General features: G+C 31.7%; 3 protein-coding genes and 1 long non-coding RNA gene across 7 annotated transcripts; 2 read left to right on the top strand and 2 right to left on the bottom strand.

Annotated features, from left to right (window-relative positions):
* Positions 1-159: 159 nt before the first annotated feature.
* Positions 160-7,041, bottom strand: Ranbp21 (exportin-5-like protein Ranbp21). 2 transcript variants are annotated; one of them, XM_083100455.1, is made up of 9 exons: positions 6,364-6,479; positions 5,280-5,980; positions 4,895-5,203; positions 3,387-4,790; positions 3,010-3,264; positions 2,779-2,902; positions 2,350-2,686; positions 1,799-2,168; positions 160-1,632 (listed from the first exon to the last, which is right to left on the bottom strand). In XM_083100455.1, exons 2-9 carry the CDS (start codon positions 5,964-5,966, stop codon positions 1,471-1,473), a joined length of 3,648 nt encoding a protein of 1,215 aa, XP_082956581.1. In that variant the 5' UTR covers positions 5,967-5,980; positions 6,364-6,479; the 3' UTR covers positions 160-1,470. The 2 variants fall into 2 exon arrangements, with proteins under 2 accessions (XP_082956581.1, XP_082956580.1); XM_083100454.1 differs by lacking the exon at positions 6,364-6,479 and adding an exon at positions 6,813-7,041 and having other exon boundaries at positions 161-1,632.
* Positions 6,500-8,137, top strand: LOC145972407 (uncharacterized). Its single transcript, XR_014439147.1, has 3 exons — positions 6,500-7,118; positions 7,220-7,292; positions 8,095-8,137. It is a non-coding gene; the product is annotated as an uncharacterized LOC145972407 (long non-coding RNA).
* Positions 8,137-12,379, top strand: LOC145972143 (uncharacterized). 3 transcript variants are annotated; one of them, XM_083100459.1, is made up of 7 exons: positions 8,137-8,329; positions 8,529-9,134; positions 9,956-10,148; positions 10,637-10,846; positions 10,948-11,159; positions 11,281-11,556; positions 11,861-12,379. In XM_083100459.1, the coding sequence occupies exons 4-7, from the start codon at positions 10,715-10,717 to the stop codon at positions 12,126-12,128; spliced, it is 888 nt and encodes a 295-aa protein (XP_082956585.1). In that variant the 5' UTR covers positions 8,137-8,329; positions 8,529-9,134; positions 9,956-10,148; positions 10,637-10,714; the 3' UTR covers positions 12,129-12,379. The 3 variants fall into 3 exon arrangements, with proteins under 3 accessions (XP_082956585.1, XP_082956583.1, XP_082956584.1); XM_083100457.1 differs by lacking the exon at positions 9,956-10,148 and having other exon boundaries at positions 8,138-8,329; positions 11,861-12,378; XM_083100458.1 differs by lacking the exons at positions 8,137-8,329; positions 9,956-10,148 and having other exon boundaries at positions 8,489-9,134; positions 11,861-12,378.
* A 154-nt stretch (positions 12,380-12,533) lies between these two features.
* On the bottom strand, positions 12,534-14,994 carry LOC145972144 (transmembrane protein 223). The gene is made up of 5 exons (XM_083100461.1): positions 14,758-14,994; positions 14,319-14,562; positions 13,329-13,651; positions 12,999-13,144; positions 12,534-12,826 (listed from the first exon to the last, which is right to left on the bottom strand). The coding sequence occupies exons 2-5, from the start codon at positions 14,468-14,470 to the stop codon at positions 12,692-12,694; spliced, it is 756 nt and encodes a 251-aa protein (XP_082956587.1). The 5' UTR covers positions 14,471-14,562; positions 14,758-14,994; the 3' UTR covers positions 12,534-12,691.
* Between the last annotated feature and the right edge of the window lie 2,046 nt (positions 14,995-17,040).

The raw sequence follows: 17,040 nt of genomic DNA, 5'->3' as shown, positions 1-17,040 counted from the left end.
AAATCAATTTCTGATAAACTTGCAAGATAAAACAAGAAACAGAAAAAATATTTTGTTTATTATACACGAAAGTTATTTTTACATATATACTATACTACTTTTATATATATACTATATATATATATATATATATATATATATATATATATAACTATATATATTATATATATATACTACTTTTTGGCATAATATCGCCATCCGAATTGAGTTGCATTTGTCATAGTGACATGAGCTTTTTTGTATGCTTTCAAAGTATACAGTACTACTAAACAGATGCAAGGTCCGGGTTGTAAGATGAATAGTCAAACTTCCGTTGAATTTTTCCAAAAATTCCGATATGGATTTTGATTAGCCACAATCCAGATATATCAAATAACTTTTATTTGTTCATACACATGAAAGTATGCAATATAGTGATTCAAGAACAATGAGAAGTTGATGAACAGTGCTAGGAGTTGGTTGAAATTCTTTCGCGACACCGTACTTTCATGAAAGCATACAAAAACTTGTGCCGTACTACGACAAGTGCTTCAATTCGAATGGCGATTATGTCGAAAAGTAATGTTATATATAAGTAACTTATGTATAATAAAACATTTCTTCTGTTTTTTGTTTTATTTTGTACGTCTATTATAAAAGTTGATTTCTGAATAGCTCTCGTTAAAGTAATGATAACGTGTATCGAGAAATTTACATCTTACGAGACGTTGAATGACGAGAGCAATCTTGTTTGCAATCTCGAATATAATGAACACGAACAAGATCGGTATTCTTCTTCACATGCACACGTTTGTTTGAAATCAATTAGAATAAATAAGAATAACCACATAAAAAATTATCTACACTGTATCGCCGAATCTTCAACAGTTTGAAATTGACGATCGATTTTAGAATGAGCAAAAAAAGGAATTCTTTCAACAGTCACTCATTATAAATATTAATCTGAATATGTGTTTATCAGATGTGTTTATAATTTATATTTAATATCCAAAACTTTATTTCAAGCACCTAGTAACTGAGAGCAACAAAAGCCGAGGAAATATCACCTCAATTTTTTTTTACTAAATATTTACTAAAATTTGTGCGCTATTCATATGTATCATTTTTTTAATTTCCATATACCAACATTTTTCAAAACATTTTGAAACTAATATAAGTAAAAAAACAATTTCTGAAACTTGCAATTTTAAAATATGCAAAAATATGCAAAATATGCAAAAATGCATACATTAATCTGAGGCAATATCTCGAATCGCGCTTTAAAAATATAATTCGCTATATCTGCAGATTGTCGAAAAATCGTATTCTGCGTCAGTCAGAAAAAATACGCTATTTCAACAGATTTTACGGCTCGAGTATCTTTTTTTTCACCGTCGTATAGCCATCTCTGAAAAAATCTTTTTACAATAATTTATAATTATTTATTGAGTTAGACCAACTATGTAAAATATGATTCGCTAAAACTGTCTGCTACGTAGGCCCAGCGAACAGTGTTGCTATTCCCGTATCAGCGACGTTCTTTGATATTTCATCCACGCGCACTTGTTGAGGTTTGCCGAATATTTCAATTCGCGGTAAATTGTCTATTTTAACTTCCTTGCGAAACAATTGACCTACGCTTCTGCCAATAAGCTGTAAAACACGTATCAAAACCCGATAGTTATTTTAAATATATGATAATAAAAGAATCGTGATGAATCATGCATTTGATTCGATAAATTGTTGTTTTTAATGATATTTTGAACACAGTCAAGTTTAAGCATTAGTTATACATATTTTAGATATTGCAATTATATACCTGATTTGTAATTTTCTTGAAGAGATCTTTCTTTCCCTTTTCAACCTTGTTGCCCTTTGTGCTGACTATTGCCATTTTCTCATCGAATCGTTGCAAGTCGGCGGGATTGACTCCTGGGATCTGCTGCATCACTTCGATGATGTTCGGAAACTTGGGTCTGAGGCACTCGTAGACTTGTGCGCCAAGAGTAATAAGAGAACCTTGATTAGCTTCATGTTGACCATGCAATTGTAAACCTTGAAGAACAGCGACCATGATGTGTCCTGCCATGGAAGGAGTAAGACTACCATCGGCTGCTAGTGATCGTACTACGGGTCCGGTCAACATCGTCGCCTTAAGACTCGCATTTGAATCGTTCCACGCAAGCGCCCTATAAATAACAAGATTATTATAGATATTATATTATAGATTTTATTATTATTGATAGAAAACATTCTAGAGAAATAAGAATTAATAAAAAAATTAATTTTATTTATCTCATAACTTTCTAGGGAAATTTGCACGGTATTTCTGCATTACAATGGACATAGTATAACCCTGTATTATATTACCCTAATACACATAGGACGACGCTGTGACAGGTGGACGGATGACGTAGAATGAATGCTCCTAGTTCGCTAACGACCTCGGCAACGATGCTGTTTCCCCGTGAAAGAGGTGGATCTACAGCCATTCCCCCGCTATCCTGATCCATAGTATCTGGAGGCGCAGCATCGCTAGCAGCTCCACCGACTAGAGCTACTTTTAATACGTCCACAAAGTCTCTGGTCAAATTTCTATTGAGCATGTCATCGATGACTTCCTGTGTGTTGGTGTTCTCTTCGTCCAGACTACCAGATTCGTAGAGATGCGCAATGTATTGCCACTTTGCGCTTAATCTTTGGCACACTGAAACAAGGCCGCATCGTATGAATCGTTTAAACTTGTTTAAAGATAGAAAGCATAAAAAAACTAAATAAAGAGTATGTAATCATACTTACTATGCGTAGATACATGAGCCAATACAGGTACTAATACACTCTCATAAAAAGCTGGTGGACAGGAATATATAAATGGCTTCATAAACACACGTATAATCGGCCGCAGTCTATAATCTGGAATTGCCTGAAAGAATAGATATTTTTTAAATGCCTGTTTAAAAGAATGCATATAATGAAATTTATGAAAATTAAAAAATTATGGGAAATCGAAATAGCATTTTATTAGATTACCTCCATGTTTGAGAAAACTGAATTGAGCAATGCTGGTGCAAATCCAGGCAACTGATAGAAATCTCGGCCGATCATATGACAACCGCTGCCCAGCATATGGTAGCATTGATCGTGAATTGTGCTAAGAAATGATTGCATTCGGACCAGGGATGTGCTCGAAGTTTGATCCGTCTCACTAGTATTGTCATTTGTCACATTTATACCCAACAGATTCGCTTTTTCCGATTCCAAAAGTCCATAAGCATTTTTATAACCCTAGGATAAAAATAGTAATTCTACAGTCCGTGTAAAATGGATGAATGGCTCAATAGGAAACATATTTGAAACATATTTGAAGTTAAAAATTTTGTACATTTTAATATTATTGATAATATTACCTCTGAAAGAAGAGGGAGAGCGGCGGGAGTGAAAAGAGCATTCATCGTTCGCAGCAGCGCGAATAGCGTTGGTAAGATGGGAATTACGTGAGGTGCAGCGGGATTTCGGTAGACCGGATTACCACTTTCGCTGAGCGCAGCAACAAAGCCACCTCTCGCTGCACGATCGGGATCCTCTGGAATAGAGCATCGCTTGACCACACTCAAAATGGTACAAATGCACATCATGAGATCACTGCGATTGTATCTAGCTGGATCTTCTAGCATATTTTCCACTGGTGGTCTGTCCAATCCCACGAATTGCACAAACTCTTGCGGTCCCTTGAACCATTCCGTGCCCAGCGTGACAAATTTGTTAGATGCGTTGCCGATCACCTCCGCGACAAATCGATTCTGCCTTTCATAGTCGCAAAAATGATTGGAGATGAGCAACAATGCTTCATATAGCATGACACTCTCCATTCGGGATAATGGACTTGGTTCTTGCGTCAAATTTCGTACCATTGTGCGTATCTGCTCGAATACTGGCAGCAGTAGTAACGGATACTTGAGACTGATCTTCACCATGAGACTAGCCGCGTGTCGTCGCACGTTTTTGGTCGCACGCGAGCGATTGCGTTCGTTCTCGCCGGGCGCCTCGAACACCAATGCGGCAAAGATTTTTTCGAGGACGCGCGGCAGGATAGCGACGCCCGGCATGGCCATCGAGCCGGTCGACATTGACAGAAATACGAAAAGCGCGCTTATACAAGATAGCAGAGCGGATAGTAGCCAAGGATCTTGTGGCGAGTAACCTAAGCAAAGTTCTAATAACTGCAGACCGGTCTGCACACTTGGTCGCTCATTGATCAACAAGATTCTAGAGACAACAGAATCAAGCGCTTGTGCAAGAGCCTCCCATTCGAGATACTCTCGATCATTTTGATCACTCTTATATTGCAAATCCGCCATACCCTTGGTAATTTTTGCAGTTAGCCACTGTTGCACATATGTGAACGTTACTAAGGGCGCTACCATCGTCGCGTGCCTAAATCCTTCTAACAGATCCATTCTAAAGCGATGCAAAAAGACATTGAATTCCTCTTCAGAGTCGTAATCAACGAGGCAGTATGTAGTCATGCCGTTACTTTGTCTACCATATGGATATGCGATACGAATTAGCTTGGGCGCCGTGTGTTCCACATACTTGGGAACATATGTCAGTAATAAAGAATCATTCTTGATGTGTTCATGCTTGAACAACATTACCCAGATTGTATTCGCTAAATGCGTAAGCGTAAGACTCGGATACATCGTAAATGTAAGCGTAGTGTCCAAAAAGAGATTAAAGTGTGTTGGCCGTATGCTGGAGGCATCATCTTTTCCCCATAAAGTGCAAAGTTGTGTCGCCATGCCCGTGAGTACCTGAAATAACAATCGTGTAAATAATGGTTATTTTTTTTATGAAATTTATGAACACGAGGGAAATGTAAATATATATTAATTGGCGCGATTATCGTAAAAATTACTTGTGTGAGCTTCTTTAGAAATAGATAATGATTCTCGTGGAAATTCGTAGGTCCAGCAAGAGGCGGTGGTGCGGTAGCTGCCGTATAAATAAATCTCAAAGCCTCTTCCGAGAATAGAATCATCAATTGCTTTCGATCTTCGGCTTTACCCTTGCGATTTACAATCTGGAGTAGGCATTCGGCGGCAGAACATTGAAATATAGGATCACCCAGCAGGAGGCACAATATTTGCAACAATCTTCCATCCTCAGCCATCACATGATTTATAGAAACCCACTCGACAAATCCAGTTAGTGTAGACAGTACTATCTGTTATAATAACATATGATTACAAATATAGTCTATTGAAATATTCATCAATAATCGGTATCTTATAAAAACTTACTTGAACGACTTTACTGTGTGCTGCAGCTTCGGATGTCTGTCCTAAGGCACTTTTCTTCTGAAATTCCGAAAAGTGTTGTTCCATTAATCTTAAGAAGAAACTAAAGATTTCTGCCATATTTGTAGTCAATGCTTGGTATATGTCTTTCCTCCTCTGATTGGATTCGAGTGTCTGTAGAAGCGCCACGTCCTCCACCAGTCTAAGAAATACCAATAAGACCAATTCAGTCTGACTCACACCTTGTGTACAGGCTTGACTAAGTTCAGATAGCAAGGTGGGCCATTGCTGAGGCCATTCTCGCTTTATCATTTCGACTACCACCCGCGACAGCGCGTCTTTTATGTGCGCTTCTTCCTGTAGCAATGGTTCGATGCCTTCTTGAAGTAATTTCATCGCATTTTCTTTAATGAATATCTTCTCTGACTGCGAGATCTGAGTCCATCGATACTTGACGCAATGTTCCATTAGCTGTAGACCAAAATGACGTACTACCGAGCTTCTGTCCGGGGATCTTTGCGCCAGATATAAGCCACATTGGGCGCACAATGGCGAGGATTCCTTGAATCTCTCGCAAGCATTGTATACTTCCAGACGTTGCTGCTGAGATATATTGGGCGACATTATTACCTCGACCACTCGGGCCAGTTCTGCCGATATCTGGACAACATCGCCCGCTCCAAACTCCATTCCTATCTAATACACTAAATAAAGGAAAAATATTTCATTCAATATGTTTATACATATAACAACAATTAATATACAGCAAATGATATAGCAAATAATATTTGTTGTGAACAAAACAATTTAAAATTATTTTAGTAAAGAATTTTGTCAAATAAGGAGAAAGCAAAATAAAAAAAAAAAAAAAAAAGAATATAGCGTGAATTATTTATTTTATTTCTATGTATTAATGAATACAGCATATAGTATTATTTAGCATGTAGAAAATATATCGTTTATTCAAAAATCTCAGGAATAATTAATAAGTAATTAAAGAACATAGTACTAGAGGATTCTAACTTATTAAAGAGGAATTTTATTATTATTATTATTATTATATTAAAAAGATATATAATAATCCAACCACAAAATATCTCACATCCTACATTTAACAACATCCTATATTTAAATAACTTCTCTAAGCTTATTTGTTTAATTAAACCTATACACACAAAACAAATTATTTTTCTACAAAACAAATTATTTTGCGACTAATTTCAACAAGTACATGCTACAATATCTCGTGCAATTTTTATAGAGCTGATGCAAGATATTGAAAGATAGCGCATTTTAATTCCTACATGATACCGGTATAAATATTCGAACACAAATTTCGAAAACAAATTTCGTACATCTACGAAGGGATGAAGAAGGAAATTTTCGGACATCGTCGCGAGTCTCCAATTTTTTCTTGGAGAAGATATTTATACGAACTCTCGGTTCCTTCGCGAACATGCGGCGACGAAGATGAAGCAGCTTGTTGCGGTGCGCGCATCGAACATGCTTCAAGGGAGAAAAGCGCACGCTACTCACCTCACGAAATTGTCGTTCGAGAGGGAGCTTGACGGGGCCGGTTAGACGGCGAGAGGCTCTCCGGTGTCGTGCTGCACGTCAATTCATAATCCTGATCGGATGGAGAAAAAACCTTATGAGTTCTATGTCAGTCGCGATGCACGCGGTGCAACGATCGTGTGCAACGCTCTCCACCAACAGTCATCAGCAGATGCGGATGCGACACGCTGCCTAGCCGGACGATCTTACAGACGATCATGTGCTGCCCTCTCGATGACATTGTACTCGGCTCCCTGTATTATCGAAGGAAAAGAATAACTGGAGAAAGTAAACATGCAATGGAAAATTCATTAGGCCTGCGTTCAATGTACGATAGTCTGATAGCCAATGGAAATATGGATTCTAATTGATGACGTTTTCGTCCCTAGAAAACAAGTTCTTTTATTGGATATCAAATTTTCGGCTGAGTAGCAGGCACAGACGTATAGATGTATCGTCAAGGTAATAATGAATTCTTGAAAATTGAATAAAAAGTTTATTCGAATATGATGCAATAAAAATAGAATATGACAAATGACATTTAATAATCTTCTTCAATATTAAATGTTTGAAAAAAATGTATCTTAACATTATTATAGAGATTTATTTTCTAAATTTTTAATTTCTAAAATCCTATCTAATAGACTTTACTATATTAGAAAAAGAAATACAATATTATGTAATATAGATTTAACTTTAAAAAAATTTTTAGTTGAATTTATATTTCATAGCTATATATTTAATAATAAGAGGCGATCCTAAATTTTGAGGATAATTAGATATTAATAACAGAATATAATTTCTTAGGAAAAAAATTCATATGTAATTATATAAATATATCTATAGAATTATATATATAAAATATTTTATATATTTATTTTCATCTTCTTGTATAATCTCTGCCTCTAAATAGGAAACATAATAAGAATAATTAAAAAATAATTTAAAAAATGATTTTTGCATTATTTTTGTAGAAAAAATGAGATTTAAAGAAATAAGAAAAAATTCTCCATAAATAATTATAGATTTATGGAGCAATTTTTTTTCATTTTTTCTAAAAAATAATGCGAAATTTATTTTTTTTATTATTTTTATTATTTTTCCTATATGTACAGACAGATTATAAAGAAAGAATATATATATATATGGACATATTTTACATATAATGATATATGAATATATATAAATTTTTTTCTCGGGTTCTCTTATATCTCTCTTAGTTATCGTATATACAAAGAATATTAAAATTCTTATTTTTTCATAGGGAACAAGAACAAACAATTGATAGCAAGTTGATATATAATTGATATATAATTTGTGCAAAAATTTATATTTGCACTAATTAAATACAAATATTTCAGTTAGTACCTCTAAAAGACTAAGAGATTAAGAAACAACTTATTAATAAAGTCTTAATGTCCTTTAGACATTTTTAAGATATTTTTTAATCTTTTTATGCTGTCTGGGACGTCTACATGAAAAAAGATACATCAAAAAAGGTAACTCAACAAAAATCTAGTTTTATTTACGAAATTAAAATATTTCTTTAACAGCATAAAAAAAATCTATATTTTATATCATTCTCTATTTTGCATTTAAAATAAAATAAAATTCTAGAATAATGTTTCGAAGCAAAAGCTCTCCTGCAATTAAATTTCTTTATTTTTTTTTTTTTTTGCACAAATTCGTCTAATCTAGGAATGTAGAAGCGGGAGAATAAATCCCCGACGGGCGGGACGATCGAGAGCAATCGCGGGCGGAGAACGCAAGAATTGCGCTAAGCAGTGTACATACACCTGAGCTCGCCTTTTAAAGGTGCTACAGAAGCGTGGTGGAAAAGCGTACGCTGCGACGAATGCCTTTCGCTGGCTCAGAGTTGGAGCAGCAACCGTGATTCCAGTGATTCTAGCGGCGCGAGCGAGACAAGAGCGGAGCCGAGAGAGCGACAACGAGACTCGACGATCGCGCGTCTCGATTTTACGGATCGGCTCTGAACGCGATGCGCGACACTGCTGGTCCGCGCGAACGACGCCGGAATCGTCGTCGCGAGTCCCAAGTGTCCTTTCAACAAGTGTACACGTACAGACAATTTTGAGGAGAAGAGGAGACGAAGAGGAGTATGGACCAGAGGCGAAGTCTGTGAAGACTCCTCTCGCGTGTAACCGAGCGATCGATATGTCGCGACGATCCAGACTCGGCCAGCGCGTTTCCACGAGAAGAGGAATTATCTGCGGATAAGGATCGATAATCTATAGGGAAGATAATTTCTCTCTTTCTCCGTCCTAAGCGCAGATGAGACACAAGGTATGCGCGACAACCGGTCTATTATCTTAAGAACTGGTACCGATACATCGGACGAAATTTCCAAACGATCTCAAAAATCTGCGCTCATCCGCGCGATGTGATATTTCTCTCAACGCCGTACATACGCAAAGCTTGGCGCGATATTTTTTCATTGACGTTTTTTTTCCGCGGATCTGTACGGAGAGAAATATTGCGCGCACAAGTTGCATTGGATCTGTAGCGCCTGCGCGCTTCATTGTCCACTATGTGTAAGGAATATGCGAGTTTATTTAAAAGTAACGCGATTAAATCGTGCAAAGCAGGAATTTAATAACCGGTTAGTTGATGAGAATAAATAGACAGTTATTTAGCATTTCAGACTACATATCTATTAAGTATTAACATCTACTACATATTCCTTTTTTTTATAAGGGATGAGCAAATTATAGAAGATTGATTATGAAGGGATTAATTTTGTGAAAAAAGAAAAAAAAACAAATAATAAAATATTGAAATTGATCTCTGATTTGCAAGAGGGATATTTAATTTCAGAGAAATACATTTCTTACAATTTATTTTAATATATCTATTTTTTTTTTTTATGGAACTCCAAGTATTTTTGAATAAAATGTGATGTCAAATTTGATGAAATTATTATATTGTAACGCGTTGCAATTATCGATCAATTCATTTTCCGTTTTAAAAAATGAGCTTTAATGTTCTTTTTATGATAAAGATCAAAAGAATGATCGCGACTCAATAATATGTATACACCGTTAAAGGTAAAGATGCAATTATAAATGTGACAATTTATTGTGAAACTATTTATATTACCTTGAAAGAGTCGCGAAGGAATGATCGGAGGCGAAGGGTATTGTTGCGCGCATTGTCGATCGAAGATGTTGCACATGTCCTTGTCAAATGACATCACCGTACTAAATATGGATTTGCCCAACGATGTACGCGCTGCTGGTACTGCCTACGATCGAAAGACAATCCAATGATAATGCAATATTTTGCAATCAATATACGCGGGTAGTATACTTAAAAGAATATATGCCACACCTCTAAATCTAATTATGTGTAGAGAGAATTACAATTATGCTAGCATTTTCAAATAAAATGTACTAAAAATTAAACATTACTAAGTGAAATTATAAAATCGAAAATATTAAAAATATCTTTTGAAAACAACTCTTATTCCTTTTATAGCAACATTATATTTTTGTTATGGGTTGATATAGCATAAATAAGATGTGTATATGAAGCAACCTTTTTTAAAATTATGCAATACATATAATAGAAAAATATATTTTTATCATATATTACATACTCGCAATAAACATATTCTATTTATTTTTTATTTTTTATTGTTTATATATATAAACGATATAAAATAAAAAATAAAATACGTATACGAGATATGTTTAATATATTATATATATATTTAAATGTAATTATATATTCTCTATAAATAACTGTAATTTATAATTTATTAATAAATACATTTATTTCTGTTTTAGATGAGCTTTAAACGCGAATGTTACTGATGAATTGTATATTTATCTTTAATATTCTTGCACATTAACATAAACTCCAAAATGCATACTTCAAGGTATGCTTATCATATTGGCACAAATCGCGATTATATTACAGATGGTGAAGAGAGCCACAGAGCTCCTTCAGATCGCACCGTATCTGAATATATCGTTGCCAATGAACATACTACTATGGTAATATATGTGTGATAAAAATATTTTCTTAGATTGTAATATATTACATTTATAACTTTAATATATCATATATTATCTCTATATTTTCAAATTCCTTTCAGGTAAAACCAATAAAATCAAGTCACGCAGACAGATATGATAGAGAAGACAGAAGATCTAGAAGCGCACACAATACTCGCGATTCAGTACTGTCTGAATCTTCGAAACATGGTTTACATCCGCTTAGCAAAAGTGCCTCACATGGCAGTATTTGTGACAATGGTTCAGATATATATGTCACCAGCGCTGCATATAGAGCCACTTCCGACATAAGGTTGCTCTCTCGTTTAAATATATAATATATTAAACATATATAATAATATATTAAACGTATCTAATAACATATAATAAAAAATATTAATGTTAAATATATATATATATCTTGTTACAAGCAGTCGGGTATCTCGCCATAGTCTAGCACCAAGCTCCAGATTAGATCACAGAGCGCCTAGTCACTACAGCTATGGTTCCGGCAGATCAGGCACCTCGACAGTGAAAACTCGTACATCACGAAAAGGCGGTATAATTATTGAAACTATGTCCACACCTAATCCATTCTGTCCAAACACTAAGGGTGTCTGTTGCCTCATGTTACTTCTTAATCTCGGCTTGATCCTGGTTACTTTGGGCTTTGTTATTGTCATACAATTCTTCCAACCATTGGTTGTTTGGTAAGAGAATCGTAGAATAATTTTTTATACTTTTGCACTATTTATATGTAAGATTCTATGTTAAAATTGATAGATATAATCGCACTTCAATTAAATAAAAAATCGTTTTTAGTAAAAAAGAACTTTTAATTACAAAACATATTAATTTATATTTCTAATAATTATTAATAAAGTATAAGAGAAAATAGAAAATTATATATAGTGCACAATTTATGCAATTATATGTGTATAATATCATGTATACATATATGTACATATATGTGTGTATAAAAGAATTTTTTATAATATAAACATATTTTTTTAGGATCTTAGGAATAGTATTTCTGGTGTTTGGATTTTTGACATTAATTGGAAGTCTCGTATATTGTGTACATGTGTTCAGAAATGCCAAACACCCCCATGATATTAATCCAGAAGATCTATATTGGACCCATTACTGGCAAGGTCGCGTTGGTTCTACAGCACCTGAAGTTTATTACAAAGCGGAAGACAAGTATCAAGATGACGGCTATAGTGACCGATATAGCAAATATTCAGGAAAGTATTATGACAGGCAAAGTCAAAGATATTGATTAAAATATAAATAGTCTTAACTATATTAATTGAAATACCAATCATTCTGCCAACTCTTAATTGTATAAAATATTTTCAAAACCAATGATAAATAAAAAAAAAATAATTCTAGTGCAATAAAATATACTACTTATTTTGTATATAGGTATTATACTAACATCTTTTTTCTTCTTCTGAAAAAAACACGAATTGTAAATTTACTACTTTTGTATTAATAAATAATCTATAAAAAAATATTTTTTTTAAAGATAATATCCTTAGTGTTAATATATATCATAATTTAATGTACTAATATATCATAATTTAATGATAATACAAATTAATACAATTAGATGTTGATATATTTACATCTATAATGACGTTTTAAAATAATCGATTATTTATGGTATTAAAAGTATATAGTATTTATAGTAAAAGTATTTATATATTTTATATACATCAATTACATACATACACACACTTACATATAACTATCATAATAACTACTATTTAATATAACAATTTTAATACAATGTAACAAAAATGTATTTATTAAAATATCCTAATTTTTAAGATTAAGTAATTATGTCATTACTTCATCAAAAAGAGTTGGATTTACAAATACGCCCTTTTTATCAATCAAGTAATAAAGAGATTTGTTTTTTATTTTAAATGCTATACATATTCCACGATCCGTTCTATGTGAGGTACATCTTGCCTTAAAAAAAATACATCAAATAAGTATTTAAAGAAATAAAAATATTTTGTATTGTTTCATATTTTGTATTGAGGTTTTTTTATAATTATTATAAATACATCAAAAAAATAAATTAGTAAATAGGTATTAAATTAATACCTATAATTTTTAATAATATAATTTATATTCTTACCATTTCTACTGGTAAATTTATTATATTAGATTTCTTTTTCCGCCAGTGATGAGTAGAAAGTGAAAGTGTTTTACCACCTTTATCTAAGATAATATATTTGATGCTACGAGCACACAAAGCATATATAAAAGCAAATGCAGCAGGACCTATAAAACAAATACATCACTCTAGAAAAGACAGAGCAAAAATTTATCTGCTGCTTTAATTTTTTATAAAAAAATTTTTTACAAAAAGATATATGTAAAATAAATATTCTTAATTTTATTTTTTAATTTTTATGTAAGCGTATAAAATACATTTTCACTAAAAAACAGTAAAAGAATATCTTACCTGCAAAAATTGAGAAAACAAATATAATAAGTCGAAATGCATGTTGTTTTACAAATTCCTTCAATTTTATATCAGTTGTAAATATATCAAAGAAAGCTGATGTATAAGTACAGAAAGCCAACATAGTCCAACCAAGTAATTGTCCAATTGCAATAATTTTTATATTCCGAAAATATCTATCACATTCATTTTTGTATAAAATTACATTATTCCTTACATTTGTATTCACTTCAAGTTTTGACATTTGCTCATGCCGAACTAAGTTTTGCGACAATTTGTTAGGTTTAAGAAAACTTGCTGATTGCGCTAATCCATCAGATAGTCTGTGTATTTTTATGACTTATTGTTATTTTATAAAATAGTAGAATTTATTAGTAATTTTTCATAATTTTATTTTAAATATGCAAGATATCTTACAATCATTGTTACTTGATATTTACATGTAACTTATGTAAATATGTAAATTCATGTAAAATATATAAGTTCAATTTAAAACTAAAATAGTTTCTCTTAATTTTTATAATAATTAAATTAATATGTATATTAATATATATATATATATTCGGAAAATCGTTTACAGTACAGTTCGAGAAGTGATTTGGAACCCAAAAAGAAGGAAAAAAAGCTGTATAAACATAGATCTGGAAATAAGTCGTTTCCAAATTATAATCACTTTTATGTTTAAAAAATCATAATTTATAGTCCGCTTGGCATCCCTCTTTTTTAAATTTTGTTTAAATTTTAAATTTTGCTGTGGGCGATTTTCCAGACACCTTATATAAACATATTGATAAAATATTCAGCTTTTTTTATATAGAAATTGTGTTTTCTTCACTTCATTTAAAAAAAAAATAACAATAGTTCAAGAACATCTTGCATATAACAACTATATTTATATAAATATTAACTTCATCAATGTAAAAACCATAGTTAAAATATATATTATTCTCACATGGTGTTTTTATATTAAAATGTTTTACTATACTTTACCTTGTATTTTTGGTTAGAAATGTTCTAATAATCAATGCTGAAGATATATTTTTATTATATTTAAAACATTTTTGTATCATTCCACAAGTAGAATGTGCTTCAGTTAATAAATCTTTAAATATGATAGGATGTTTTAAAATTAAACTAAGCATTTTAAAGCTTTCCTTTTTGCGTGGTTATAGAAAGTGCAAAAATTTCAATAGATGAGATAAATGCTTATATTCCCCTTAAGTATTCTTATTTTCTACAAATGGAAGTACTTTTTTATTTTTCAATAATTTAAAATTTGTGTTATAAATTTATACAATATTTTTAAATTATATATATATATATATATATATATATATATATATATATAATTTGTAAATATATAAAATTCTGATATATATTTCTACATTTTCTTTATATAATCATGTATGGAATTTAACTATATTCTTACCAAGTTCTTTCTATAAAAGCTGTATCATGTAATCCTGTTGATTTATAAATATTCAATTCAACAACAAAATTATAGACAGATATTTAAAATTACTGAGCAAAACTTGATAATAATTAGACTCAAAATTGAGTAATAGGTTAGAAAATCCGTGTCAAAAGATAGGTGCACTAGTTCAGTCAAGTTCAGCTAAAAAGGATCCCATGTATCAGCCATGTTAAAATTGCTAAAACTAGAGAGAAACCTGAGACAGAGAGAAGACTGAGAGATGTCATGGCCTGTTTTTAGGTGATCCCTGAAAGCGATACTCCCTCTATGGACATTGAAAACGTGGACATGAACTACAAAGCCAATGTCCATGAATGTTCTCAGAGGGTAATATATAATGTACACAATTTCTGGTTTTGTTCCGTGCTATGTGCACGAAATGCCGGTAGCACCAGAGTATAACAATCATTATTTTGAAAATAATATATAAATATGATAAATAATAATTTTTATAAAAATAATTTTTATAAATTACTTACCTATATGTGTATGTATGTATGCCCATACGTTGTCCAAATGATTTTAAATATAAGAATAGACTATACGAATATCGGCGTATGTTACCGCCGACATAGCTCTCAGGATCATGAGAGTACAGAAACCTCCTCACCTGGCAAATGCCTTCGTTAAGGCGGAGATACAAGGGAGGAAAAATTGAGGAGGAAAAATTTTTTTATTTATTTCTATTTTTTTTAATAAAGTTTTTAAACAGAGAATATAATACATATAAAAAATATATATTACATAATTATAATATATACAACGTAAATTATAATTAATTTGCAATTACATAAAAAACACATTACAAATTATTAAATTATGTAATATAAAAATAATTACATTACAAATATATATATTACAAAATTTAATGCAGAATATATAAAATACAATGCATTAGAAATATGTATTACAAAATATAATACAAATTTAATATAAACTATAATATTAAACTTAATACAAAATAAAATTTATTACACGAAAGTGTCCAAAGTATACGTATAATATGAAATTTACTAAAAATTTTTACGTAGACCAGACAAGACTGATTAATGATGATTAATGACGCGATATATATTATCAATAATCGACATAGAATAATAGAATTTAATTAGTTTCATATAAATAACGTATAAACGTAAATAATCATGATCAAAAGAGTCATTAATAAAATTATTGATCGTTTTTTCGATTGTAAAAGAAAGTATTTGCATTACTGGCGCATTTTGTGTAGAGGAATCCTCATCAAAGGAAATATTCAAAATGAAAAGAAAATAAACTTCGAAATCAACAATTAAGTTACTAAATAAATCGCGATTTAAAATTCGCGAGAAAACGCGACGAATAAATAAATCGACAATAATCGGAATATTCGATTGCGAGATACGCATAATTTTTATAATATGATAATTGAAACCATCAATAAACACGCGTGCGATATAATTATTATCACATAAATGTTGACAGACGAAGATATTTTAGCAAACATTTGTGATCCGTATTGTTTATGAACATAAAATTCACCGAACGATTTACTTGCGAATTTTTATAAGATAAATCGCGATTAACCGCGACGAATAAATAAATCGATAATTCAAAATATTCAATTGCAGATACGCGAGTGACATACCGGTAATATCCGATAAAAAGAGGAGCGATCTTAAAAGTGGGAAGCGACTTCAACTTGTCTCATTTCTTCTATTTCGGAACTCGCGAAATCGATTTACAATGAAGAGTTAAGTGATTCATTAAACATCAGAAGTCCCACTATAAGAAGGAACGAATCCCCGATCTTCCTGATGGCTCCCAATAACAGTGATTTCGGCAGCGAATTAACGACTGTTACCCTTATTATCATTTTTAATATATGAGATTAAAATTCGCGTGAAAAAAAACGTTCTTCCATTTTAAGAAATATCTTTTTTTATTAAAAAATGACTGGATATAATGATTTTTTTATATACATGTTACAATCGAGTATATTTAGGAAAAATGAAATACATGCGCTTTTATCGTTGCTCGGTTAAATGTGTGAATAATAATAATTTTAGGGTACTAAATGTGTTCGAGACAAATCAAATCTGATAACAGCGAGATTTAAAAAAAAATTCAATTTGAATATTTAGCAACATCAAATGAAAAAGTATCAAGGAATTAATTTTTCTGTTGCATTTAACAGTTAACACTTAGCAATAAAACGATAATTTATTTTATTGGGATTTTTATAAGAATAATTATTTC

Source organism: Camponotus vicinus, unplaced genomic scaffold, assembly GCF_025532165.1.
Source record: "Camponotus vicinus isolate PSW18456_S1 unplaced genomic scaffold, iyCamVici1.0 SCAF_5, whole genome shotgun sequence".
Taxonomy (NCBI): Eukaryota; Metazoa; Arthropoda; class Insecta; order Hymenoptera; family Formicidae; genus Camponotus; species Camponotus vicinus.
The sequence above is the reverse complement of the archived record's forward strand: the minus strand, read 5'-3'. Positions and strand labels throughout refer to the sequence as shown.

Coding starts and splice junctions, on each gene's coding strand:
- LOC145972144 (XM_083100461.1), bottom strand. CDS start 14,470: ATGCTTAGTTTAATTTTAAAACATCCTATCATATTTAAAGATTTATTA. Junction 13,145..13,328: donor TGTTTTCTCAATTTTTGCAG/GTAAGATATTCT, acceptor TTTGTTTTATAG/GTCCTGCTGCATTTGCTTTT. Junction 12,827..12,998: donor TAAATTTACCAGTAGAAATG/GTAAGAATATAA, acceptor ATTTTTTTTAAG/GCAAGATGTACCTCACATAG.
- Ranbp21 (XM_083100454.1), bottom strand. CDS start 5,966: ATGGAGTTTGGAGCGGGCGATGTTGTCCAGATATCGGCAGAACTGGCC. Junction 2,903..3,009: donor CAGTTTTCTCAAACATGGAG/GTAATCTAATAA, acceptor CTATTCTTTCAG/GCAATTCCAGATTATAGACT. Junction 2,169..2,349: donor GTCGTCCTATGTGTATTAGG/GTAATATAATAC, acceptor TGTTATTTATAG/GGCGCTTGCGTGGAACGATT.
- LOC145972143 (XM_083100459.1), top strand. CDS start 10,715: ATGCATACTTCAAGGTATGCTTATCATATTGGCACAAATCGCGATTAT. Junction 10,847..10,947: donor CCAATGAACATACTACTATG/GTAATATATGTG, acceptor AATTCCTTTCAG/GTAAAACCAATAAAATCAAG. Junction 11,557..11,860: donor TTCCAACCATTGGTTGTTTG/GTAAGAGAATCG, acceptor ATATTTTTTTAG/GATCTTAGGAATAGTATTTC.